Source organism: Etheostoma spectabile, chromosome 4, assembly GCF_008692095.1.
Source record: "Etheostoma spectabile isolate EspeVRDwgs_2016 chromosome 4, UIUC_Espe_1.0, whole genome shotgun sequence".
Classification (NCBI taxonomy): Eukaryota; Metazoa; Chordata; class Actinopteri; order Perciformes; family Percidae; genus Etheostoma; species Etheostoma spectabile.
The window spans coordinates 25,559,542-25,583,495 of record NC_045736.1 but is presented as its reverse complement, the minus strand read 5'-3'; the positions used below and the strand labels follow the sequence as shown (position 1 = coordinate 25,583,495).

Here is a 23,954-nt window from a genome sequence, read left to right as displayed (position 1 = left end):
CGATACTGGAAACGAACACTAATCTACAGAAGTCGGGGGTTGTCTAACGTCATTTAATGATTTGTTGTTTTGGTACACAAGTTTTTTGCTAGTGCGCGTCATCGGGTTTATCAATTTATCAAACCAAAGAGCTGGGCCCGCTAGTGCCCCCAACCTGAAATTTAGAGGAAAAACTGCGTCAATGCATTCCCTTAGCCTTTTTGAAGATTTTAAATACAGTGGTTCAGTAGTAACCCGTGTATTTCTTTTTCTAATTTCCCTCTCCAAAACCACTTCGAAGAGTAAACGGCCCCCACGCTTACTTTTTTGGGTTTGTAAAGCATTTAAAATTTAACTAGAAATACAAATCACACAGGGGTCAAGAATGATTTTTAAATTTCCAAAAAAGCTCTTATTATTTAAAAAAAAAAAAAAAAACTTTTTTCAATCGCAATATAATGAGGGAAAAAAAAAAATTTGCAATGTCAGATTTCTTTTAATTTTTCGTAGGCCCAATTGTTTTCAGCCACAATGCTTACCTTCCCTGTTCTATTTCTTCCCACACCCAAAATGCCCAAGATTACGTGATTTCCCCCCTTTAACTTTTTTTTTTTATTAGCGCTCCCAAATACAGCCTGGCTCTTTGAGCATCCCTGGTTTGGGTTTCAGCCCGCGAGGTGCCGCTCTCGCGCCTTTGGGGCTCCGCCCGGGGGGGTGCTTTTCAGGGGCCCCGGTTCGATACGACAAAAAAAATGAATAGCAGGAAGGAATATATTTAAGACCGTACCTTTGTGCTTTGGGAGGGGGGAAATGGGGGAGGGGAAAATCGATCGAAGGAGTAAAAGGGAAAAACGGGGTTAATAAAAACTTTGGGCCCAAACCCGCCCTGTGTTATGGGGCTGTTTTAATTTTTTTTTGTCAATGAAAACTTGCAAAATTGCTGTTTTGGGGTTTATTGTAAAAAATTTAAATTCCTGTATTGTCCATGAGGATGTGGAAAGCATCGGTGGCCCTGCTTACTAGCCTGCGCGTTCACGGCAGGCCCCGCTGTGAGGGAGGAGCTGTGAGGGGGGCTGTAGCGCAGCGAGAGCAAGGGGGAGGACCTGTAAGGTGTGCTTGTTCAAATTTTTTGGCTAAGTCCACGTTTTCTCAGAACTCCCTACTGCAGCTTTAAAACTCTTAAAAAAGGCCAGATTTTCATCCGAGGTGTTAAATTTCATTTAGTCAGGTCTAAAAAAGGTTTTACCTTTGTTCTTTTCCAGAAACGATAGCCGCAGAAAGAAAAGTATGTGGCTGTTGATTTGACATAATGGCGATTAATGAACGCCCTTGCTCACGTTTGTGTTTTAGTTGCATTATTTACATGCTGAAGGAGTACACTGCTCATTGAGTATTATTTGCTATTTATAATTTCTATGCATTGTGAATGGTATCCTTTACAATGTTATTTATTTCTTTGCAGAAACACTCACACAAAGATCCCCGCGCCCATGTTTGTTTGTTGCTTGATCTTCATAAGCATCAAAAGAGAGAAGTTGTTTTTTTCCATGTTCTAGACACAACTGGGCAAATCAGCTACACTGAAATTTAAATACAGTCCCGTCCTAGCCCTCACTAACATCTAGAGGCTTTGCTCTGTAACAAAAACCAGCAGAACGCCGCCTTCAGAATGTTAGTCCTGGTTGTAGTTCTTTCTGGGATGTTGGTGTTTGTATGTACGGGGGATAAAACTACAAATCCTGTGATAAATGCAATACCTGACTGCAATATACGTCGTGTCTCCTCAGTGTTTTTTTAAAGTTTGGCTAGGCCTACGTGTGAAAATGGGAAAGTGTACTGTAGACATGGCTAGATCACGCAATTTCCGGTAGCGGTACCCATTTTTTTGGTAATGCGTCGTGTAGATCTTTCAATCTTTATGGTTTGAAAATGTCTTAAATTTGACTTACTAAAACCTGCAAGAACCCGTGTATGTGCTAATTAACTGAAATGTCTGTGTGTTAGTTTTTCTTCTGTTTTGGGCCCAGTAGCATGACTTTAATTTCCCACTATTTAGAAATGTCATGTTTGCTAAGTTTTAGGTCTTCGTAAGCTGTTGTCATTACTGTGTAATTGTACTATAACACAATGTAAAACCTTAACAGCCCTATTTGTGTTGCATGGCTCTGCAGACCTGTTACAGGACGTGCAAATAGCTGTGTTTAATCAGGGTTGAAGTTTTATCAAGTTTAATCTTGTCTTTATGCTGTTTGCTCATGTGCAGAAGCCTGTGTTTTTTAAGCTTAGTGGCTGTGCCTGCTCAGTTTTCATCACACACTCATCTGCTCTAATTTGTTTCACAAGCTCTCGTGTTCAGTTTCTCACATTTTGCATGTTCCTTTGTTTTTCCTTTTTTTTTGTTTCAGTGTATTTTTAATTGGTGGTTACAATTTGGATTATTTTCCCCACACAACCACAAAGCCATCCAAGGAAGTGGCTGGAACTCTAATTTTATTCTTGTAGCACAAATCTTCACAAATACTCTATTCTCACATGACCAAAGATAGTTTAACACACATTTGTTTCAGGGCTGAACGTGTTTTAGCATCAACATCGCGATGTGTGTGTGCACGCGCGATAGTCACATCGCAGGACGTTGCGATGTTGACGCTAATCCTTTTTTGCTGCTTGAAAGAAAAGTAAACTCTCACCGTTCTCCTTTTACATGATTATTACCTGCCAACCCTTCCCCTTTAGTCCGACAGGGTTTATTGTTATGGGCATTGAGGCTCTCCGCGTGTAGAAAAGTAGAAAAGTACCGTAGGCAGCAGCTGCCGCTGACACAGTGATGCGCATAGTTTTGATGGGTAGTCAGTGAAGCTACAGTAGTCAGTGTTTTATGTTCGCTGCAAATACGAATTAAATCACCTGGTTAATGCAACATAATCACAACGTCTCCCGGCCATTTCCCCCGCAGAAAGCTGCTACCAGCCAGGCTAAAGCTAATATAGTTAGCCTAAAGAAAAAGGGGTCCGTCCGTCCCAACTAACGTTACGGTTCTCAGTCGCGATACTGGAAACGTAACACTAATCTACAGAAGTCTGTGTCTGATCTAACGTCATTTACACTGATTTAGTTGTTCTTGGATACACAGAGTTTTTTTGCTAGTGCGCGTAACATGCAGGTCTGATCAATTTATCAAACCAACGAGCTGGCCCCGCTAGTCGACCACAACCTGAAATTTAGAGGAAGAAACATGCAGTCAATGACATTCACGTTAGCCTTGATTGATAGTATTATATGACTACAGTGGTGTCATGCTAGTCAACCAGTGTATTTCTACCTAATGTCCCTCTCCAAAACCACTTCAGAAGAGTAACGTCAGCCACAGCGCTTACTTGCTTTGGTGTTTGTAAAGCATTAAAGTCATAGAAATACAAAATCACCACAGTAGTCAAGAATGATTTAATATTTCCAAATAGAGCTATTTATGTCATTTAAAAAAAAAAAATCTTTTTTCATATCGCAATATATATCGCAGGGAAAAAAATATCGCAATGTCAGATTTCTTCCAATATCGTGCAGGCCTAATTTGTATGCACCCACACATGCTCTACCTTCCCTGTTCTACTTTCTTCCCACACACCAAACTGCCCAAGATATACAGTGTATATTTCCACCTTCAACTTTATATTTTATTCAGCGTCCTCTCCAACTAACAGGTCGGTCTTCAACATACTCCGCGATACTGGAAGTTAACATAACACGAGCGTGCGCTGACTACTCCTTGGCTCTATCTGGTTCTTGGTTTCAGAGTTTTTGCATAGCGCAAAAGTAAGCTGAATATCAGGAAGACAACTACATTGGCCCGTACTTCCTGTGGAATAGAATGGTGAGCAGAAAACTTCAGATCAGTAGCCTATTGATAGGGATAACTACAGGGTTAAATCTTGGCATCACGCCCTTGTTATTTTACTAATGTCCTTCACTGTCAAGTGAAACTTGCAAAATTGCTACTTGTTTGGGTTTTGTAAAATTATTTAGAACATTTCAATTTAACTGTCAAAAGCTTTATTTCGCAAGAAAGAATTTTTCTCAAAGAGCATAGAAATCTTTTTTGTTCCACTATTAGAGAGACATGGTGCAATCAAATTTTACCAACATCGTAAGTTGACTAAAGAGAATAAAAAAACATGTTTGGAAATTCCCTTTATTTCCTGGATTCGTATATGCACCTGCAAATTCCTGGCACTTTAAATTAAATGCCATATCTCACATACTCTCACCATCTAGAGCTGGCTTGGTTTGTTCAGTTAGACATACGGTGTTTGCATTGGGCTGATGGGCTCTGACTGGGAGTATTCCATGCCTATCTCTAAGCATGGGAAAGATATGGAATGATGGGGCTATTTAATTCTAAAGGCCAAGGGAACTTTATCAGGATGGGAGATAATCTGGATACAGGAAATAATGGCCTAATAATAGAAAATGGCCTCCTCTTGGTGATAATAACTGGCGTATGTCAACTTATGACCCCTGTTTTTAAATAAGAACATTTATTTTTAAAACGTATCATGCACAATGCATATTGGGTCTTAAAGTTGATTTTACCTCATTTTTAATTTAGGTTAAAATAAATTCGCAGAACATGATTTTTTTATTCCTAATTGTAGTCAACTAGCATGTGTGTATTCTTTTAGCACACTGTAATTGCATGACTGCAGTTCAGAAATGTTTTATTGGTTTTGCAAATAATATTTAGAGATCAGTAGAAGAGAACTTTCTTTTGCTCTCTAGTACTTTCCAGTAATTGAAAAGACATACATTAAATAATTAGTTATTAAGTAGCAGCAGTGCATTCAAATACACTTGACTGTGGCTGTGTGACCACCTACATCATGAGTGTTAGTAAATTCCCAGCTAAATTGAAAACATGCGGCATGTCTATTTTTTGCAGCTCTGGCAGTAAATTGCTTACTTTGCATCGCAGCTGGATTTTCACAATATCATGAGATCACGCAAGAATTGTAGGATGACATCACATGAAAATCCATCTCTTCCAACTTCAAGTAATGCATTTGTGTCCAAAGAGCAGTGGTCCAAACCAATTAGGGTCCGTTGAGGGGCTACTGGCAGCTACGGGCGGGGTTTAGATGTGAGACGGCCATATGACTGTTGGTTCAAAACAACAGTGGCGGAAATGAGAGATAGATTTTTCATCCAATTTCCTGCCAGGTATTTTTGAAAGTGCCTTTTCGTAACAGTTTCCAATGATGGCTTCTCAGATAGTTTTGTGTACAAACCATCTGGCACGTCAAGTTAGTGAATTGCAGTTGGCTCAGTAAATCAACCCCTTTTATTCCCAAAGCTTACTTCAGAGCTGCTTTATCTTCCCATCTCCGTTTATGCACTAAGCTTTTGTCATTGTCCTAGTACGTGTGTGTGTGTGTGTGTGTGTGTGTGTGTGTGTGTGTGTGTGTGTGTGTGTGTGTGTGTGTGTGTGTGTGGTGTGTGTGTGTGTGTGTGTGTGTGTGTGTGTGTGTGTGTGTGTGTGTGTGTGTGTGTGTGTGTGGTGTGTGTGTTGTGGTGTGTGTGTGTGTGTGTGTTGCTCACACTTAGTGTATTCTGTGACTATTACTGGCTCACTATTAAACATGCAAGTGAGCATCTACTGACGGTTCATTTCTTCAGATACACACTGTCTTTTCATGCTCTCACATTAATGTGTACGGCTCACTCTTGGGCCATGTTAGGTCATACATGAATGTAATGGGGAATGAGAGAAAGGTGGAGATCAGTAGCCTCTTTAGTTAAGATCTGTTGGGCAAACTGAGACTGTCATGCTCTGCCTACTAGGAGGTGAGGGGGAGGCTGGGTATTAAACCAGCCCTGGATGGAGCTCCTTTTCATGGCTTTCCAGTGTAGAGGACACAGAATATGGCTGTTTACAGGGGATATGGACGGTAGGGGTATCTGAGTTGACCAGGAGCGACTCAAATGGATTTCTGTGTGGTGCTGATATCCTGCTGTGAGCCCCTGGTTTCTCTCATACACAATAGAATGAACCAGTCAAGCATGGAAGCACAGACACAGACAGGGATGAATGAAATGCGTAGGGTAAACTTGCCCATATGAAACACAGACACTCACACATACACACTAACCAGTATTCTCCTCTGCTACACTCACTTAACCATGAAGTGGTTAAGTTGACAGTTCAATTGCAGCTATGCTATATAGAACCTCTTCTCACTCCTCTTGTATAATGTAGTCCAACTCTCCTAAAGTGGACACAGATTGATTTGCTCTATTATCGCTGAGGATAAGTAGCTTAAAATCTTTGTCCTTCTTTATCAAAACATGGAAAAACTGTCCGACATGGACCATTGATCCCCTTTAACTTGAATGACAACTCAGGGGAGAATTTATATTGTGGCAGATGGGGGACTCACAACCAGCTAATGACTCATGGAAAGAAGGACCCCATACAGGGTGAGAAATGCAGGGAAGTATCAGAAAGTCCAAACTTTTTATAATGTGTGCTCCACCGGGACACTGACAGAATGGCACTCTTAACTCTTGCTGTCTGTCTAAAACCAATGACCCATAGCCACTAGTCTCAAACCCAAGCTTTTAATTAGACCGATAAAGGCATTTTTAAGGCTGATACAATACAAATATTTGGTTATTTAAAAATTTGATATATCGGCCGTTTTTTTTAAAATATATACATTTAAAAAAAGAAAAAAAATCAGAAACATGGAACAAATCAAACAGATCAGGTCAGGCTCTACTAATAACCCATTCAAATGCATCACCAGATGACTGAAAATTTGATAAATACAAGCAAACTCCAAATCAAATAGTGAATCAAAGAATAATATATCAGTTAGTCACATACATAATATGTAATTAATTCCCCTGCAGTATATATTGTGATATGAAAAAAGAAAAAGTAATTTTAAAAAAATGACATAAATAGCTCTATTGGGAAATAATAAATCATTCTCGACTACTGTGGTGATTTTGTAGGGGAGTGCATCTACATAGAAGAAAAAAATGAAGAAGGATCTTTTCTAATGTGAACCATTCTTTGTTGAACTTTAATGCTTTACAAACACCAAAGCAAGTAAGCGCTGTTACTAACGCTACTCTTCTGAAGTGGTTTTGGAGAGGGAAATTAGGTAGGAATACACTGGTTGACTAGCATGACACCATTGTATTTATATAATCCTATCACTCCAGGCTAACGTGAATGTCAGTGACGGCATGTTGCTTCCTCTAAATTTCAGGTTGTGGTCGACTAGAGGGGCCAGCTCTTTAGTTTGATAAATCGATCAGACCTGCATGTCACACGCACTAGCGTGTCCAGGCTAACGTGAATGACAGTGACTGCATGTTCTGAACAAATTAAATTAGTGTAAATAACGTTAGATCAGACACAGACTTCTGTAGTAGATTAGTGTTACGTTACCAGTGTTGCGGCTCCGTACCGTAACGTTAGTTGGGACGGACAGACCCCTTGTTTCTTTAGGCTAACCATATTAGCTTTGAACTTGCTGCTTGCAGCTTTCTGCGGGGGGAAATGGCCGGGAGACGCTGTGATTATGTTGCATTAATCAGGTGATTTACTTCGTATTTGCAGCAAACATAAAACACTGACTACTGTAGCTTCACTGACTACCCATCAAAACTATGCGCTTGACTGTGTCAGCGGCAGCTGCTGCCTACGGTACTTTTCTACACACTGAGAGCCTCACTTCCCATAACAATAAACCCCGTCGGACTAAAGGGGAAAGGTCGGACGGTAATAGTCATGTAAAAGGAGAACGGTAAGAGTTTACTTCTCTATCAAGCAGCAAAAAAGGATTAGCCTCAAGATTGCAACGTCCTACGATGTGACTATTGCGCATGCGCACATCGCGATGTCGATGCTAAAACATCGTTCAGCCCTATACTTAGGCTCATTTTTCGCCACAGCGGCCCTTTGCTGTATTCCCCATTCATTTTGTAATAAAATGTGAACTGATATCATACATGTATTTGACTCAGAATTCAACACTGAACAACACCAATAGCCACCACACACTGGTGTGAGTAGCTGGCTGCATGGCCAACATCATATACAAGATACAGAGCATTTACTCTCCATTAAATGCATGCACTGTTTGAAACTAACGACTTAATGCTTAGCTCTCCTAGAGCAGACTGGCACTAACACAAACATTAGACATGGCACAATACACTTTAAGCCAGGATTGTGTAGAAAGATGCTAGCTCCTGGTTTACAATGAGATCCGTCTTAATTTGCAGTTCACAGGCCAGAGGCAAAGAGGAGGTCCGAGCTGCCACAGAGACCAGACAACTAAATGAGCAGTCTAAAAAACAATCACTTTAAGATGCACCCAACAGTGTTCTTGGCCTTGAGCTACTTTTATTTACACATCATCTGAGGCACAGCGTAAGCCTCACTGACTATGTTTACATGCACAAAGTATTACGGTTTTTGCCCAAATAATATTCCAAAAACGACAACATTCCTATTTCCTACAAGTGATCTGGCATTGGGAGACTTGTTTGTCCATGCGAACACGACCTCCCGCTTTCATTCCTTCAACAGCATTCATGAAACGTCCTCATTGCGATGTTTGCACAAATCCCAAAACTGTTCAAGTCTTTTCTAATGTTAAAAAAAAAGAAGAAGATGTTTTTCCTTTTGACTAGAAGTGTAAGCTTTTCTTTTTGGCATGCATCTCTACCCCATCCTTGCAAACCGTTGGCTAGTTAGTTTGTGTGAAACTCACAGTGCTGACCGTAAACAGGCTACAGGACGTGTGTCGCAAACTGTGGTAAAACCTCCAATTTAAACACACATTCTGAATGCGCTGTATACGTGTTCAACCCGAATAACATCGACATATCCCACATCTTAATCGGAAATAGCTCCATTAAGAATAAGGCCTAATTCGGAATATCTAAAGGGACTAATCCATGCTGTTTACATAATACGTATCAAATTTGTGTGTGTGTGTGTGTGTGTGTGTGTGTGGTGTGTGTGTGTGTGTGGTGGTGTTGTGTGTGTGTGTGTGGTGTGTGGTGTGTGTGTGTGTGGTGTGTGTGTGTGTGTGGTGTGTGTGGTGTGTGTGTGTGTGTGTGTGTGTGTGTGGGTGTGTGTGTTTTTATTAGGGCTGTCAAAATGAACACGATAATAACGGCACTAATATATTGGGCCCCGATTAATGCATGCAGTTCTGTTATTTCGGCCTCCGCCCACTCTGTAGTTTTGGAAATCATGAAGCATGCTGCACTCACCGGAGGCTAATCATTTACCACGGGTCACAGCACATTACGTTGACCCACGGTGCAACTTGGTCGCATGCTTTGACTATTATAAGGAGAGGCATTTTGCTGACGTGCGCACCAAGAACTTTCTGCAAGTAGCCAGACAGTGGGACATTGAAAATAAAGTCAGTACACTGAACACTGACAGTGCACGCAACGTAATTGCAGCAGCCAGGCAACTCCCGTTTGAGCATATGCCTTGCGTTGCACATTGCCTCCACTGAGCCATCAGTTTTTCCACACTTTTATTGTTTTAATTAATTTTTTGTATCACCCATTTTTTATCCTACTTCGTAAAATGGCATGTTTTATTGAGCCTATATTTCACACATCTAAGGTTGAAGTTTAAACACAACTATGTTGTTACATTTAGCTGACCAATGTGCTTGTACAATGTTTAAGTTGCTGTAATGCAGGCAGTCCATTGTTTTGTGTTTTGTTTTGCTTAAAAAAAACGAACTAACCTTTGCAAGTGTAAAGTGTGACTATACATTGTGTTAGTATTACAAGTAATGTTAAACTCAGGTTAATATGCCCATCTGTTGTTGCTTGATGGGCTTGAGATTGCCATTGTATGCTTTCGGCACATTTTTTAGCTTCCAGTACCTTTTGAAGTTATTTTGGAGAATATTGTAGCCAATATTTGTCATTGGTTTGGATTGTTGCAACAATAATAAACATTTGCATAAAGCATGCGTATTTGCCTGCTCCGATGTTAAGAAGAGACATTAAAAACTTTAGAAATGTCCCTTTTTAAAATGACATTTAAGGCCGATAAAAAATGTTTATTTACTATTAATGCATGTTAACTATGGACAATCATGCAATTAATGGCGATTATACACTTCAATCGATTGACAGCCCTAATATACATGTATAGCATGGCAAACAAATTTTTTTATGTGGTCCATGCAGGAAATTATTTTTACCTCAGCCCACTACATATAGAAACTGATGGTGATGCACTTGTCAGTCTAGTAGATCATTTAGATATTGTTCTTTCCCTCTCACTCATACACCATCACAAAAAGCACAAGCATAACCAAATCTTTCACACAGACCCACCTGCTTCATCAATGAGTTGGCTTATGTCAAAGTAGCTCGCTATTATTCAGTAAGCCAACATATTAAACTAACTATCCCTCTAATAAGCACACATGAGATTTGACAGCCATGCATAAAAACTGCTCTGTTTACACTGAATATTCATAGCAGAGTGAAATAAATTAAAATGCTTCCCACCACTGTTAATCTTCATTCTGGTAGTGAGGCTGAGCTAAGAACAAAGTGAAGAATACAAGCAGAGGTAGACTGAGGTGAACGAGGAGCAAGAGAAATTAAGGTAACTTTAAAAACTGAACCCAAGACAGAGAGAAGAGGACCAAAAAAGTTACAGAAAATGTGAATGCAACACAATTTGTCAAATGAAAAGTCAGGGAGAGGACAACTGTAAAAGAACACAACATATTCCAAACTCATCTGATATGAGGTGTACACATACACAAGTGTATGTTGCTCCCATTCATCACACAGGCTCAACATGCGGTGAAGATAAGAATCCACAGCAATGTTTTCTTCCATCGCCGCTTTGTCAATGAATGATTGCTTGGGGAGGCAGCAGGCATGACAGACAAGAAGGGCTCTTGCAGCAAGAAAAGGAGGGAAAATGTGGTTTTGATTTAAAATTCAGACTGAAAATCCATCAAGATTTGCTCAACAGATGCATCTGTCAAGCGGGTGGCGACACACAAAGTGGACTGCATAATCACATTCTCTTTGGCTGTAGCAGGGCACAGGTATGTGTATATTTGTGTGCATGTGCAAGGCCGTGCATATGTGCTTAGAAGTAAAGACGAAATCTGTATTCATTACTGGACTTGCTGTGATATTTCAAAACTGTTAGATAGCAACCAGGTCTTTGTGATAAACCTTATATATGAGTGTGCTCACATCACTACAAAAGGAAAGGCGATTCAGTCTTGCATTGACTGAAGCTTTATACCGTTATCGATAACATATTTAGGCAATGCAGAAGGGGATCTGCTAAAGAAGACAAACTTTTCCAAATCCATATACGCACAAGATTTTCAAATATGGGGTTATTTGATGAATACCAAGTACCAGTAATGCATGAAATGTCACAAACTCTTTCAGGCGATTTACTGGAAGACGTTCCTGCTCCATTTCCCAAACAGTATTACCCTCATGCACATCTCAAGGAAGGTATGAACTTGGATCATGGGATGTTCATGTATTTCTCCACAGAGGGCTTAACATGTGTTTTCTCATTGAGATGGATTGACGTGTCTTTACTCAAACTTTAAGCATTTTTTGTAATTATCCATCTAATGACATGCTTTTTATCTTATTATTGGGGACTAAGGCCCTATTGAAACTGAAAGAATTATTATTATTCTTTATCCGGCAAATGAATCACCTTTTTGAAGGGCTTAACACACTCAAAAACTCTCCTAATTGGGGGTTGCATCCATTCCGGTGACAATTTACGTAATTTTTGGGTAATAGGCACACTAAAATGGCTTGCTAGTGCCCCCTACAACATTAAAAGATTTGAGACCCTGCAGTACGTTTAACGTTGACTAACGAAACTTGGTTACACAAATGTAACATGTCCAGGCCTGAGGAAATTTTTAGGCCAAAATTTACTTTTGGTCATAGCGCTGTGTGAATCCAGAAATGCTTGTTATGTGTTTCTGGATTCCTTTAAAAAAAATGTATATTAGCCGATATATATCAGATTTTTAATTAACCAAGTATTTATATATTTTTATCGGCCTTAAAAATCAACTAATAATTATTAGTAAGATTGTGACATGTCATGTAAGATAATGCAAAACACACATGCTCACACGTGGTGCGCCTCCACATTTATTTTGCTGGTGATATTAACAGTTACGCTTTCTCTGGTAGAGTGCAGAGAAGCTTTTACACCTCTGACTGGGCCTGGTGCTGGTTTACAAGATCATCTTTGGAGTGCCATATGCTTTGTCACTAACCCAACACGGTGTCTAGCCTGTACCATCTGTCATAGAAACGCTCTTCCCTCACATGGGTATCACCATGTGGGGGAAGTTCTCCCTCATACTCCCCTCTCCGCCAACCACACTAGCCTATGTGTCAGTGTAGATGCTGTGCTATGCTTTCTCAGTTTATTTAGTCACTTCTGCTTTTGTTTAATGTGCTTTTTCTAGGGATTCTAATTAGGGGCCAAGTAGCAGTGCTGCATGGACCCTGTTGTAGTTGCCTGTATTATTATTAGGGCCCAAGCACCGACAGCGGTGAAGACCCTATTGAAACTGAAGGAATTATTCCTTCTTTCTTTCTTCTGGCAAATAATCTCCTTTTTGAGAGGCTTAACACACTATAAAAACTCACCCAAAATTGGCAGTGGCATCAAGTCTGGTAAAAATATACGTATGTTGAGGGTTCTGGAATAGGCGCACAAAAATGGCTTGCTAACACCCCCTTCAAAACTTTCAAATTTGAGCCCTTGTAGTATGTTTAATGTAGACTAACAAAACTTGGTACACACATGAGGCATATTTAACATTGTTAAAACATGGAAAATGGTCAGACCTCTCCTCACTGCGCATCCCCTCCCTTCACATTCACAGTCCCCACTAGAGCCGCCTTGTGCACTTCAACTCTTCAAGCGCCTTTTAAGACCTTTCATCTTCCCCCTTCAGAAAACAAGGCAGAGTCTCTGGTGAAAAGCGTTGACAGTAGCAGTTAGTGCTGAGTAGAGTTGGCTCAACCACAGCCCTCTCACTTTTCTCTTTGTCTGAAGTAGTGTGGGATAAGACGACCCTCTTAGAGCTTTGTGCGTATGTACTCCAGCAGGAACCCATGTCGTGTTCTCTTCTCATTGGTCTACTGGACAGAGGCCACTGAGGCAGCTGCTCATCTATTAATCTTAAAGAAGTGTCCTTGAACTTCAAAAGAATATGCAGCCACAGTCTTATATGATATTGCACTTGTATTGTTGCCAACTTCATTCTCTTACTGCCAGCCATATCATTTCCATCAGCAAGCAGTAACCATTGCCAACTCGGCTGTTCCCAATGTAAACACGGCGGTAGCCCGGCTGCAATGGCAACAGTGACAAAGAAGACAGAGGGTCTGTTTAATGATGTCCGTTTTGAATTGGTGAACCTGCCTTATCGTGGGAGGGAAGGTAACTGGAAAAATGAGGCCCAATGGACTGTGTGTATATGTTGTTGAGTTATAGAACTGTGTGAGACAAAATAACTAGCTCTTTTTATAATAAGGTTACTTGCAACAGTCCCAGTCATCGTGTCAGAGTAGGATAAGAAAGTCTAAGTTGTAATCTAACTTTATAAACATAAGGTACAAAACTAAGAACATTTGGTTGGCTCTGGTTGTCCAGTGGACCTTTTTAGGTCAGAGACACTCATATGATGCATCATGCAATGCTGCTTGCAATCATCAACGTGCATCTATAGCATGTGTAGCTACTGTGCATTTGTGTCATCTGTACACTGAATATGTGTAGTTTACAGAAGACCAAAGGTAAAAGAAAATCACTTGACAAATGTGCAACCATTAACCATGCTGCTGCTGTTTATGTGGCAAGAGTTTGAAACAAGAAGGGGCCTATTATGTTACTTCTTCGTAAATGGGATGAGGGCCCTTTACATAGCTATTAACTGGTAATGTCAAGTCAAAACAGCATTGCTCTTTCTTCTGCATTTTAGCCACACATCCTGACATTTGTCTTCTCCTTTGCTTTAGTCCTTTTTAGATATCTCGCTTGATATCTCTTTTCTGCTCCTTTGGTTTTGGTCATTCACTCACTTTTTATTTTTTATTCCTCATCTCCATCCCTAATAATTTTTGGCTGTGTAGCTTGGTTTTTATCTATAGTGCTGGTACTGTAACACCGCTTTATGCCCCCCCCCCCTCCTGTAAAATAAACATAGTACCAAAGCATTACCTCCGTGTCCTTGTTTGCGACTTTGATCACATGGTAGGATAACTAATGAGTATAGGGACCTAGCTGGAGTGAGCTGTAGGTATCTTTGTCTCGCCACCCCGCTCCCTGCAGGGCGCCCGTTGATGGACGGATAAGCTCTCGTCCCTTCAGAGGGCTGGTCTGTCACACAGGAAGACGGATGTTATACTGCAGTTTTCCTGTCTCCTGTACCTCTCAAGATAACACATACCCAATGGGGAAAGAGGATGGGGAAGGGCTGGTTTGAAACGCAAGGTTACTAACACAAACACAGCGGCCTACTGATGGACACCGCACCAGCATCATTCAGAATCACATTGTAGGTTGCATGATAACTGCAAGCACTTGCATTCACCGTCATTTTAGGACTCTGCACAAAACACCCTGAAGAACATAGACAATACATGAGCTCAAACACAGAAACCTGGCCTATCCTAGGACCTGTTGTCACCCCATACTGTTCATTAGCTGGCGCCTAGGTCTCTTGTTTGGTAAAAAAAAAAAAAGCCATGCATCTGAAATTGTCTTAACAGCTGTAAATAGGCTTTGCAGGGTAAAGCGCCCTGTCTCTCAAAGAGCTGATTTCTGTAAGCAGCTTAGTGTTTCCACCTCCTCATCACGCATCCTAACCTATTCATGTTATGGGTGAGACGTGGAATTATTTTTCACACATCCCCTCTATCGTATTAGGATGATACTAATGTGCCAGTAGAAGTGAACATGTTGCCTATCCTATTATTTGTTGTAAGGGTACTTTGCATAAATGCAGACTTTCTAGTCATGTTGGTATTAGTTGGAGTTAAAAGTTAAGAATTGTACTAGTGGAGTGATGTGTAAAAAAAGTCATTGTGCTTTGTTGTAGGGACCTCCGACCATTAGGCAAGCTTCATTACTCGTCAGTGGAAATGGCATAGTATCAGTGCATTAGCAGCAGCAGCAGATGTTGGTAGTTTCAGAATAGTTTTATATGCTGTTGTTGTAAATGCAGAACTGTTGAGTCAATAATAGGGATGTAATGATTACCAGTGTAACAATAAAATGTGGATGGTAACAATTACTGTTTTCATTTCAAATATCTGTATTATTGCAGTGGATTACCACGTTGTGGAAACCCTATGTTTAATCCTTTCCAGCTTCATCCGAGGCTCCTGTAGTAGCGCTCAGACTGCGCTCAGACAGGAGAAGGGGACAGAACACAGCACCTGTAAACAGACTTTTTTTTTTTCTCTTCTCATTCCTTTCCTATTTTCAGACTTGTTAAAGTGATGTGGGTAGCCCAGAACATAAATCAAAACTATTCTGTAGCTTGCTAAACTTTCATGGGTTTTACTGTCTCATTATCTGTGTAGATTTTAAAGCAGACAGAGAGAGAGCGATGGCTTATTCTTAGTTTGTGTTACTGAGCAATATGTTACATTTATGTTAATTATTACTGAGTCTTGGTCACTTATTTAAAATATTGTATTGGGATTTTCTGGATCACTCTTGTTTTCTGCAACCCAAAGTTAGTCATTTTTCTAGTTGACTGTCTCATTGATGTGGCTTGATACAAGCAAATGTTTTTGCTGAGGCTTGGTTGTCAAATAAAATGATGCTCCCTACTGATTCTCCCCATGTTCATTTAGCAGCCATCGTTCCAAAACACCATTATCATTACCGTCAACCGTCTGGTTGTATGGCAGTGAAACACTCTCAGCCAGGAATTTGAACTGCACCTCTCTGTCACTGAGAGGAGACCAGGGCCATCTCAGGATGTCATTAGAAGTGCTGTCTATGTCTGAAAGCCAGGTGGACTTGTCCTCTAATGAGGACTCGGCCGTCATGCAAGCACTGACTGGGGGAGGTGTCACACAGAGGTGCCAGTGTCAGTCTGGGACGCTGATAAGCTCCTCCACTGAATAGCACTGAGAGGGCATCATTAGAGGCAGAGACAGACACAGGGATGGTGGGCCTAACCAGGAAAGACGGTGTTGAGATGGTAATGATATTTTAGTTGTAACCAACAAAGAGGTCATATTGTTATCTTTGACTTGTTTTGGTCGGAATCTTTTTGTCCCTTGTTATACAAGTCCCTACATTTGGTCTTACAGACATGCCAGTGGCAAGATGACTTTGTAGAGCATGGTTAGGATTTATTAACGTTTGTTGACTTTTCAACTAGGGTTGGGCAATGTGATGTCCACAGTGGTCCATCATGATGGACGATGACATGAATTAATAATCAGGCATCTTGCTCCCAGTGTGTCTGTATTGGCCTCTCTGTCTCTCCTCTCTACTGCGTTGCTTGACTGAGTGTTGGTCACTCGGACTGTGGACGCAGGCTGCATGAGAGTGAAACTCAAATCACATGGGCACCAAACCCGCTACATCAGCTATATCCTCCACCATTTTTTATTAAAGGATGTCTGTCATCTTATCAATCGGGACGTTCTCTTCGCCAATTCCATAGACTGTAAAAATAAGTGTGTTCGTAATTGTACCAGTAGCTCTCGCTCTTGCACACACTCTCTCTTCCTCTCTCTGTCTTTTTCTTTTTTGGCTACATGCAGTCCAGATGCAATTCACTATTACAACTATCAAATTTGATGATTTTGGGAAATAACGTGACAGCCTGTGTCCACCTACAATTGCACTCGCAAAATCAATCTGTTCCTGTTAATAAATCAGAATTGTGCTTTATTGAGCAGACAATGAATGCCATCACCGCCACCGCTAACACGCACCCCGGCGTCTGTCAGGACATGATGATGGTTGTCAGCCATTGCCTATGGACGATGACATAACCATTGTATTTTCTACCTCAACTGAACAGGGAAATGTGTTTTGCTTGAAGAATTCCAAAGCCATTAAAAGTCAGGGTTCAAAGTACATGAAAAACCAAAGGTTTTGTTTTTTTATATTTTTCCTCTTGGTTCACCTGCCATCAGTGCATGAATGGAGTAACATTTGCTGTCTGACATTTTTGCATTCTGGCAGAATTGGAAATAGTAAATGCGTGTGGAAAGCTAAACTAGTCCAAGATGATACCAGCATTACAGTTGTAGTTGAATACAATCATCACACAAGGAGTCTAAACATTAAATACAACCTTTACAACTATTTACTGGCCCTGCCTGTGCCAAAGTGTACTTAAAACATAATGTGCTGGCATGGCGATTACACGGAACATATAGAAACAAGTGTTGGCCTAACATGGCCTTTTTATACAAATGTTGGAAAAAAAGCATGAACATATTCATTGTGTAATTAGTAAAGCTAATCAGATAGTTGCCTTGTTTAAGTCTATATTAAGTTACGAGTTCATTGTTTGTTCCCTAAATCAGTGAGCCATGGATGTAACACAGCAAAAAGCCCTATGGCAAGGTAAGTCAAAAGCTAGAGCCGCTCCAGTAGCTTTATGTAGCTATCAATATGCAGTTGACAACATAATTGAAGTTATTTAAAGACGCGCCATGTGCCACTAGATGGAAGCAAATGGAAGTACAGATTGTTGTTTTCTCTACTTCTAGTGCTGGAATAGCCCTGAATTATGAATTATATTTTAGCTGCGTGGAACCTTTTCCAAGAAATCTTGGGGACAGAATAGTTACGTCTACATTATTTGTTTAATGGTCTTGCAGACTGACATTACATAATCTTGCAGACTTTGTTTTTTCTGTAGACTAAATTTGACAGCAATCAACACTCTTCTGCATCATAATCAGGGGGCTTAAATGATAAGCACAGATGCTGAAGGTTGAGAGGCCTTTTTTCCCCTTTCCTCTAGCGTTAATGGCATTCATCCACAGGAAGGCTCCAACTCTCCAACTATTTTGTGTAGTTTGATTTTGGCTGTGTGCGTTTGTGCTTGTTTTCTCCTCTTTCCCAAGAGTTTGATTAGTCGCCTCCATTTAACCGACACATTACTTTCATTACAGCACACATGCATGCTGGGAAGGGCCGTGCTGATCTTTTTCTCTCTCCATGCAGATGATAGCCACATCTTACTCTCCATGGATCGGCGCACAGCCTACATCTGTCCCTTACCAGCCAGCATCCCTCTTATGGCACAGCCCTCAAAGGCTTGATTAAATATCTGACCAAAGCTAACTGCTGGCCACCCAGGGGCTCCAATGGAATGGAGGAGGGGTTGGAGGAGAATAGGCCTTTCAAAAGTGCACAGAAAGAAAGGAGGGTGAAAGAGACACTGATTGTAAAAGTAACATCCTCTTTGCCAGCTGCTGTCACTGGCAAGCAGACTGGGAGTTGATTTGCACTCATTACTGGGAAATGAGTAAGGCCTGAGGATGATGGCCGCATTACTCCAATTGCATATGATGTGATTTGAGATGTTGTGCAATGTTAATCTCCTCCCCCAGTGTCCCCAAGATATAGAAAATAAATGGAGATGAAAATCTTACTCTGCATCTTCACAGTGTGAGCCATGTATGATACAAATGGAAGCAGAACAGATTATGCAACCATATAACGATATGCAAAATAAACCGAAATCGTGACACCCAGCTCCGGGGGGAAGGGGGTGCACCGGTAAAGCTAACGAGGTGTAACGTTATGAATGACCACTATTCTGACTCGGGTGCCTAGGTCTGTTTCCCGACGGTTTAGTAAACTGCCGTTAGCATCCTTAGCATCTGAGTTAAGTTCTGGCTGCTGGCTGGCTGGTGGGGGACTGTGGGTGTTTCCCCGGGCCAGGGCTGTAATGATAGTGAATGGTTGCTAGCTGAGTGGGGGCTGACTGTGGAATAGATGTGTCCCGGGGGCTGTTGTCAGCTCTCATCCCGACTGAAGCCTTGCAGCGCTGGGAGTCTGAGGCAGAAGACAGGGGTGTGCTAGCTGGCTAAATTACCCTTAGATTAGTCGTCTATCGACATAGTTAAAGTTACTGACGTTTTTGTGGGTTAGCCCAGAGTTGTTAACCGTGGCCAAAATGCTAAAAATAACTGAGCGTGTTGAACAGTGTCGTAATCTTACACTAATCAATCCCTGGGTTTGGTGTATCGTTACAGCCCTAACTCTTTGCATTTCACAATCACAATAATGAAAACATACTTACACAGAAGCATATTGGACAGAATGTACAATGCATTTTGCTGTCTGAGAGAACTAATCAGAATGTGATGTGCATCACCTTTCATTATCGTGTCCCCTCAGTTTACTGATTAAATATTGCATCTTTTTACTGTATGAACACATTAAACTCTGACTCTCCCACAGTGCTTGCTGTTGTCTTTGCTGATTAACTTCAGATGTTCCCTTCTTTCCCCTTGCTCATCGCAGTGTCTGGGTTGAACATAAAGACATGACTTTTACATTGGCATGCTCTTTTTCCATTCACTCACCATTCTGCTCCACACTCATTAGGGACCAACCTTTGTCTGAATGTTAGAGGCCATCTGATGTCTGTCATACTACCAGATAATGGCCACCCTGCTCTTTACCATGCACCATCTTCACTGTAATCTTTGAGGACATCATTATCCTCTCCATGTGATCCAACACAGATTTGTGGCTCTGTTAACCAGATAATTTGATTCTACACAGATTTTTTTTTTTCTGGTTTAGAATGGTTTACTTTTTGTTATTATACAATCTTTAAAATGCAAATGTGAATGCATTTTATCACATATCTAATGTTGTCTCATTTAGTCTCTTCTATAAAGTTATCAGCACATTACTCTTTCAGTGCCCATTCATAATTGCTGATATTGCTACAATATCTTGTTGTGTGCAGCATAATAAGCAGGTTTGCCATCAATTACTAGTGCAGCAAGAATGAACACCTGCCTCTTTCTCACTCCATTACCTTCCCTGGCACATTGCGTGCCTATTTAATATATTTAATATATCTTTGCTTTAAAACCATATCTTGCTTTTTTTCCTCATCAAGTTTGTCAATACTCTTATCTTTCTCCGTATGTCCAACAATGCAATCTTCCTATTGGGCTACATTTTTCTTCCCCCACTTGTTTCTTTTTTAAAATCTTAAGTCAAAAGTAATTTCCTCTGTGCCGTCCCCCTCCACTGCACATGCCCACAGGACACTCTTTTTCGTCTTGCTTTGAACTCTTTTTAATTTTGCACTGTAGCAGTTTTTATTAACATATTTATTCATTTATGACTCCTCTCAAAGCCCTTTGCATATGAGCACACCTTTATTCTCTCATTCTCTCTTTTTGTCTCTCCTCTCAGCTCGTAACTCTCTCAGAGAGTGGGCCTCACTAATGCAATGCTAGTTCAATCCTGGCCACCTTGTCAGAGGCTATTTTATTCTGGCTCCTTTTCTTACTACTACAGCAGTAGTGAGCATGGCTAGAGTTTCCAGGCTCTCTCCACTCACCAGCTCCTGTCTAGATGTTCTCCACTCTGCTCATAGAGTTTTTTTTTTTACGTAGTCAAGGGAGGAGCCTGTCTCAAACCCTCAAAGTCAAGGTGTCTTTCTAGCCATCGCACAGCGGATCATCCCCTTCCACTCTCCCTAACACCCACTTCCCACCCTGATGGCAGCCACCTGTCAATGGTTGGACTCCCCCACCTAGATAATAATAACCTAGCCAGAGACCATCTTTCATCAAGTGTCCTCGCTCCATTTGAGTAGAGGGAGATTGTGGGCATGAATAGACAGCTGAGGGGTATCCTCCTGATGTGCGAGATCTTGCAAGGTTGCAGTGACAGCAAAGGGGATGCAGAGTGCTTATATAATTTGACCAAGGTCATGCGGTGAAAGTTTCAGAACAGTTGTGCAGTTGCTAATTTCCCTTCTGACATGCAGCAAAGGGCCGCAGGTCGGAGTTGAACCCAGGCCCACTGCATTGAGGAATAAACCTCCATATATGTATCGTCACTCTACCAACTGAGCTATCTGGCTGCCCAGACTAAAATATATCTAACTATTTGATTAATTATCGTGAAGTTTTGAGAAGACATTCATGTCCCCGAGAAGATGCAACCTACTGACTGGCCATTCTTTGACTTTTCTGCTAGTGCCACCATGAGATTGAAATTTTTGGGTTCCGTTGATACGTCTTAACCGATATTGGATGGATTGCCGTTAAATTTGGATAGATAGTCAAGGGGCCCAGATGATGAATTCCATGACAAAGCATTCCTAATGAAGTGATGAGTCCATGACTTTTTTCTCCAGCACCACCATGACGGTCACATTTATGGTTTTGACATTCGCAGCAGCTTAAGCTGTACTAGCGCTATGTTTAGGGCAAATAAGCAAATGTAAGCATTTGCATGACTGATTCTTTTTAAAAAGATATTTTATGTCCTTTTCAATAGGAGTCCAGTAATAAATACATGCATTTTTCCTTTCTTCCCTTCCTCACATATCAGTAATCCCTAATCATTTATTTTTTATCACACTCACCCCTCTTTTTTTTACCTCTTCCACTGCTTTCTTTAATCTGATCCACAGATAGGTGCAGACTTAAGGGAGCATTCATGGTGCTGAGCCTATATCTTATGTTCTCTCTCTCTCTCTCTCTCTCTCTCTCTCTCTCTCTCTCTCTCTCTCTCTCTCTCTCTCTCCTTCTTTCTGACTCTCTCTATCCGTCTCTATCTGTATTTCAGATGCCAAGGAGATCGTGTTGAAAGCTCAGATTCTGGCTGGGGGCAGAGGCAAGGGTGTGTTTGACAGTGGCCTTAAAGGTGGAGTGCACTTAACTAAGGAGTAAGTATGCCTCAATCTACATTTCAAACTGTGAGTTACTGTAGGAGATTCAAATTATGTCTCCTGCGACAGCGACATTTAGAGTGAGGAGGCTCAAAGAGCTCTCTGAAGATGCTCCCTAGGCACAAAGACACAGTCGGGATTACTTGTGCTGCAAATAAACACTTTTTCTTTCTTCCAGTGTCTTCGAACAACTACTCTCTATGAAATTTTGAAAAAGTGATTTTAGGGTTGGCAGAAGCGTTTTGCACCCCATACTGAGTTTTTCTCTCTCGGGTTGATAGGGTTTTGTGCCTCCGCTGAGGTTTATTTTGTTCTAGCTTAGAATTACAATATGTGATGGGTATATTCCTCCAGTAAAGGCTTACTCTGAAATCTGAAAACAACAACTTGAACAGTTTTTCTTGAACACTCTTTCACTGAGTTTCTATGTACAAAAACAGTACTAGTATAACGTGTGTGTGTGTGTGTGTGTGTGTGTGTGTGGCGCGTGTGGTGCGTGTGTGTGTGTGTGTGTGTGCGCACAGTTATTTAAGGTACCTACCACTTACTGTTGTCTTAAAAGCAAAGAGATGATTCATGACAATCGTCTCAGATATGTACCATCGTCGCCCTACTTCAGGGTTCAGAATGTGGCAGAAACTTTTTCAAAGTGAGATGTGCGTAAGTTCATCGTCCCCAGACAGTGACATGAGTGCACAGTTCACCTCTCTTCTCTCATCTAACAAAGGATTAGTACCACCCCGCTTCATTTTTATTCACTAACAAAACCAGAGCATGCTTACAGAAGCAGCGCCGGTACGCGGGCTGCTTTTAAAAAGAGAGTTTTAAATGAAAATGTATTCACAGCGATGTGTAGATGTACCAAAGTATTTTCAAAAACTGTGCTTTGTCAGAATATGTTACATACATGCAAAGAATGCGCTAAGTCATATCTTACTTCAACAAAACAAAATTTTGGAGAGATAAATGACTACTTCCTCTGTCAGTTGACCTGCTTTTCTCTTTTTACTAAAGACTGTTGTTTAAAAGAAGGATACTGTTTGACTTGTAACCTCTCCTTTTCAGCCCTGCTGAGGTTGGTGAACTGGCCAATAAGATGCTGGGTTTCAATCTAACTACTAAGCAGACACCGAAAGATGGAGTGAAAGTGAAAACGGTGAGCAACTGCGCAGACTGAAAGAAAGATAGATATACTTTGCTGTAAGTGTTTTTTTCCTGACCTCATTTCAAGGCATTATGAGTCCAGTAATGCAGTTCTGTAAAATTAATGACTGTAAAGGCAGTCTGGCTCTGTTATTTGTTTTTTTTCACTAGGTTTAAATAGTAGCTGTCCACTCTTGTTTACTGTGGGTATGCACTGGTTGGTGTTATGGCTCATTGCATAAATTGAACCGGGTCCACTGTGAATTTAAAGTGTTTGGTAAACAACTGTTTCTATGTGCCACTAACAAGCAGAAATATCATTTTCTCTACTCGCATGCTGCATGCAGTACCTCCTCAAATAAGACTTTTCCAGGTGATGAAGCCTTCATTCTGTGGCTTGTGTGTGGATCCTGCTCTCTTTCTTTGCCTCTCCCCATCTCTGTTTACCCCTGCTACCCCCCATTCCAGCTTACTCCTACTGCAGAGATTAGTTGGAATCAAGTGTGACACGAGTGTCTTGTCATTTGTCTTTTTTTTTATAGGCTACTATGGACTAGGACGTTCACAGGCTTAGAATTAACTCCATGTCCCAGAGTTGGAGGAAAAAGTAAACAAAAAAAGTTGAATGAAATGTGACCTCCAATTGGCCAGTTGTCTTACTAAGAATAGTCTTGCATTGCCAGACACACTTCCACAGCTTTGCTCAGGAAGGTCTGGCTTGTCCACATAGCATTCAGGGATAGAAAAACATGCTCTGGTTCATTGGCATTTCTTTAAACCGTTTACAATCTTGATTGACCCTACAGAGATCTGAGGAGCATTTAACCATAGTCCTCATAA

At 41.0% G+C, this 23,954-nt stretch overlaps 1 protein-coding gene across 1 annotated transcript in view; it reads left to right on the top strand.

The window, feature by feature from the left end:
• Positions 1 to 23,954, top strand: part of suclg2 (succinate-CoA ligase GDP-forming subunit beta) — a 113,054-nt gene that overhangs the window by 27,244 nt on the left and 61,856 nt on the right. The window contains exons 3-4 of the mRNA XM_032513560.1: positions 21,869 to 21,968; positions 23,037 to 23,127. Coding sequence (XP_032369451.1) covers positions 21,869 to 21,968; positions 23,037 to 23,127 — 191 coding nt within the window. The remainder of the gene's footprint in view (positions 1 to 21,868; positions 21,969 to 23,036; positions 23,128 to 23,954) is intronic.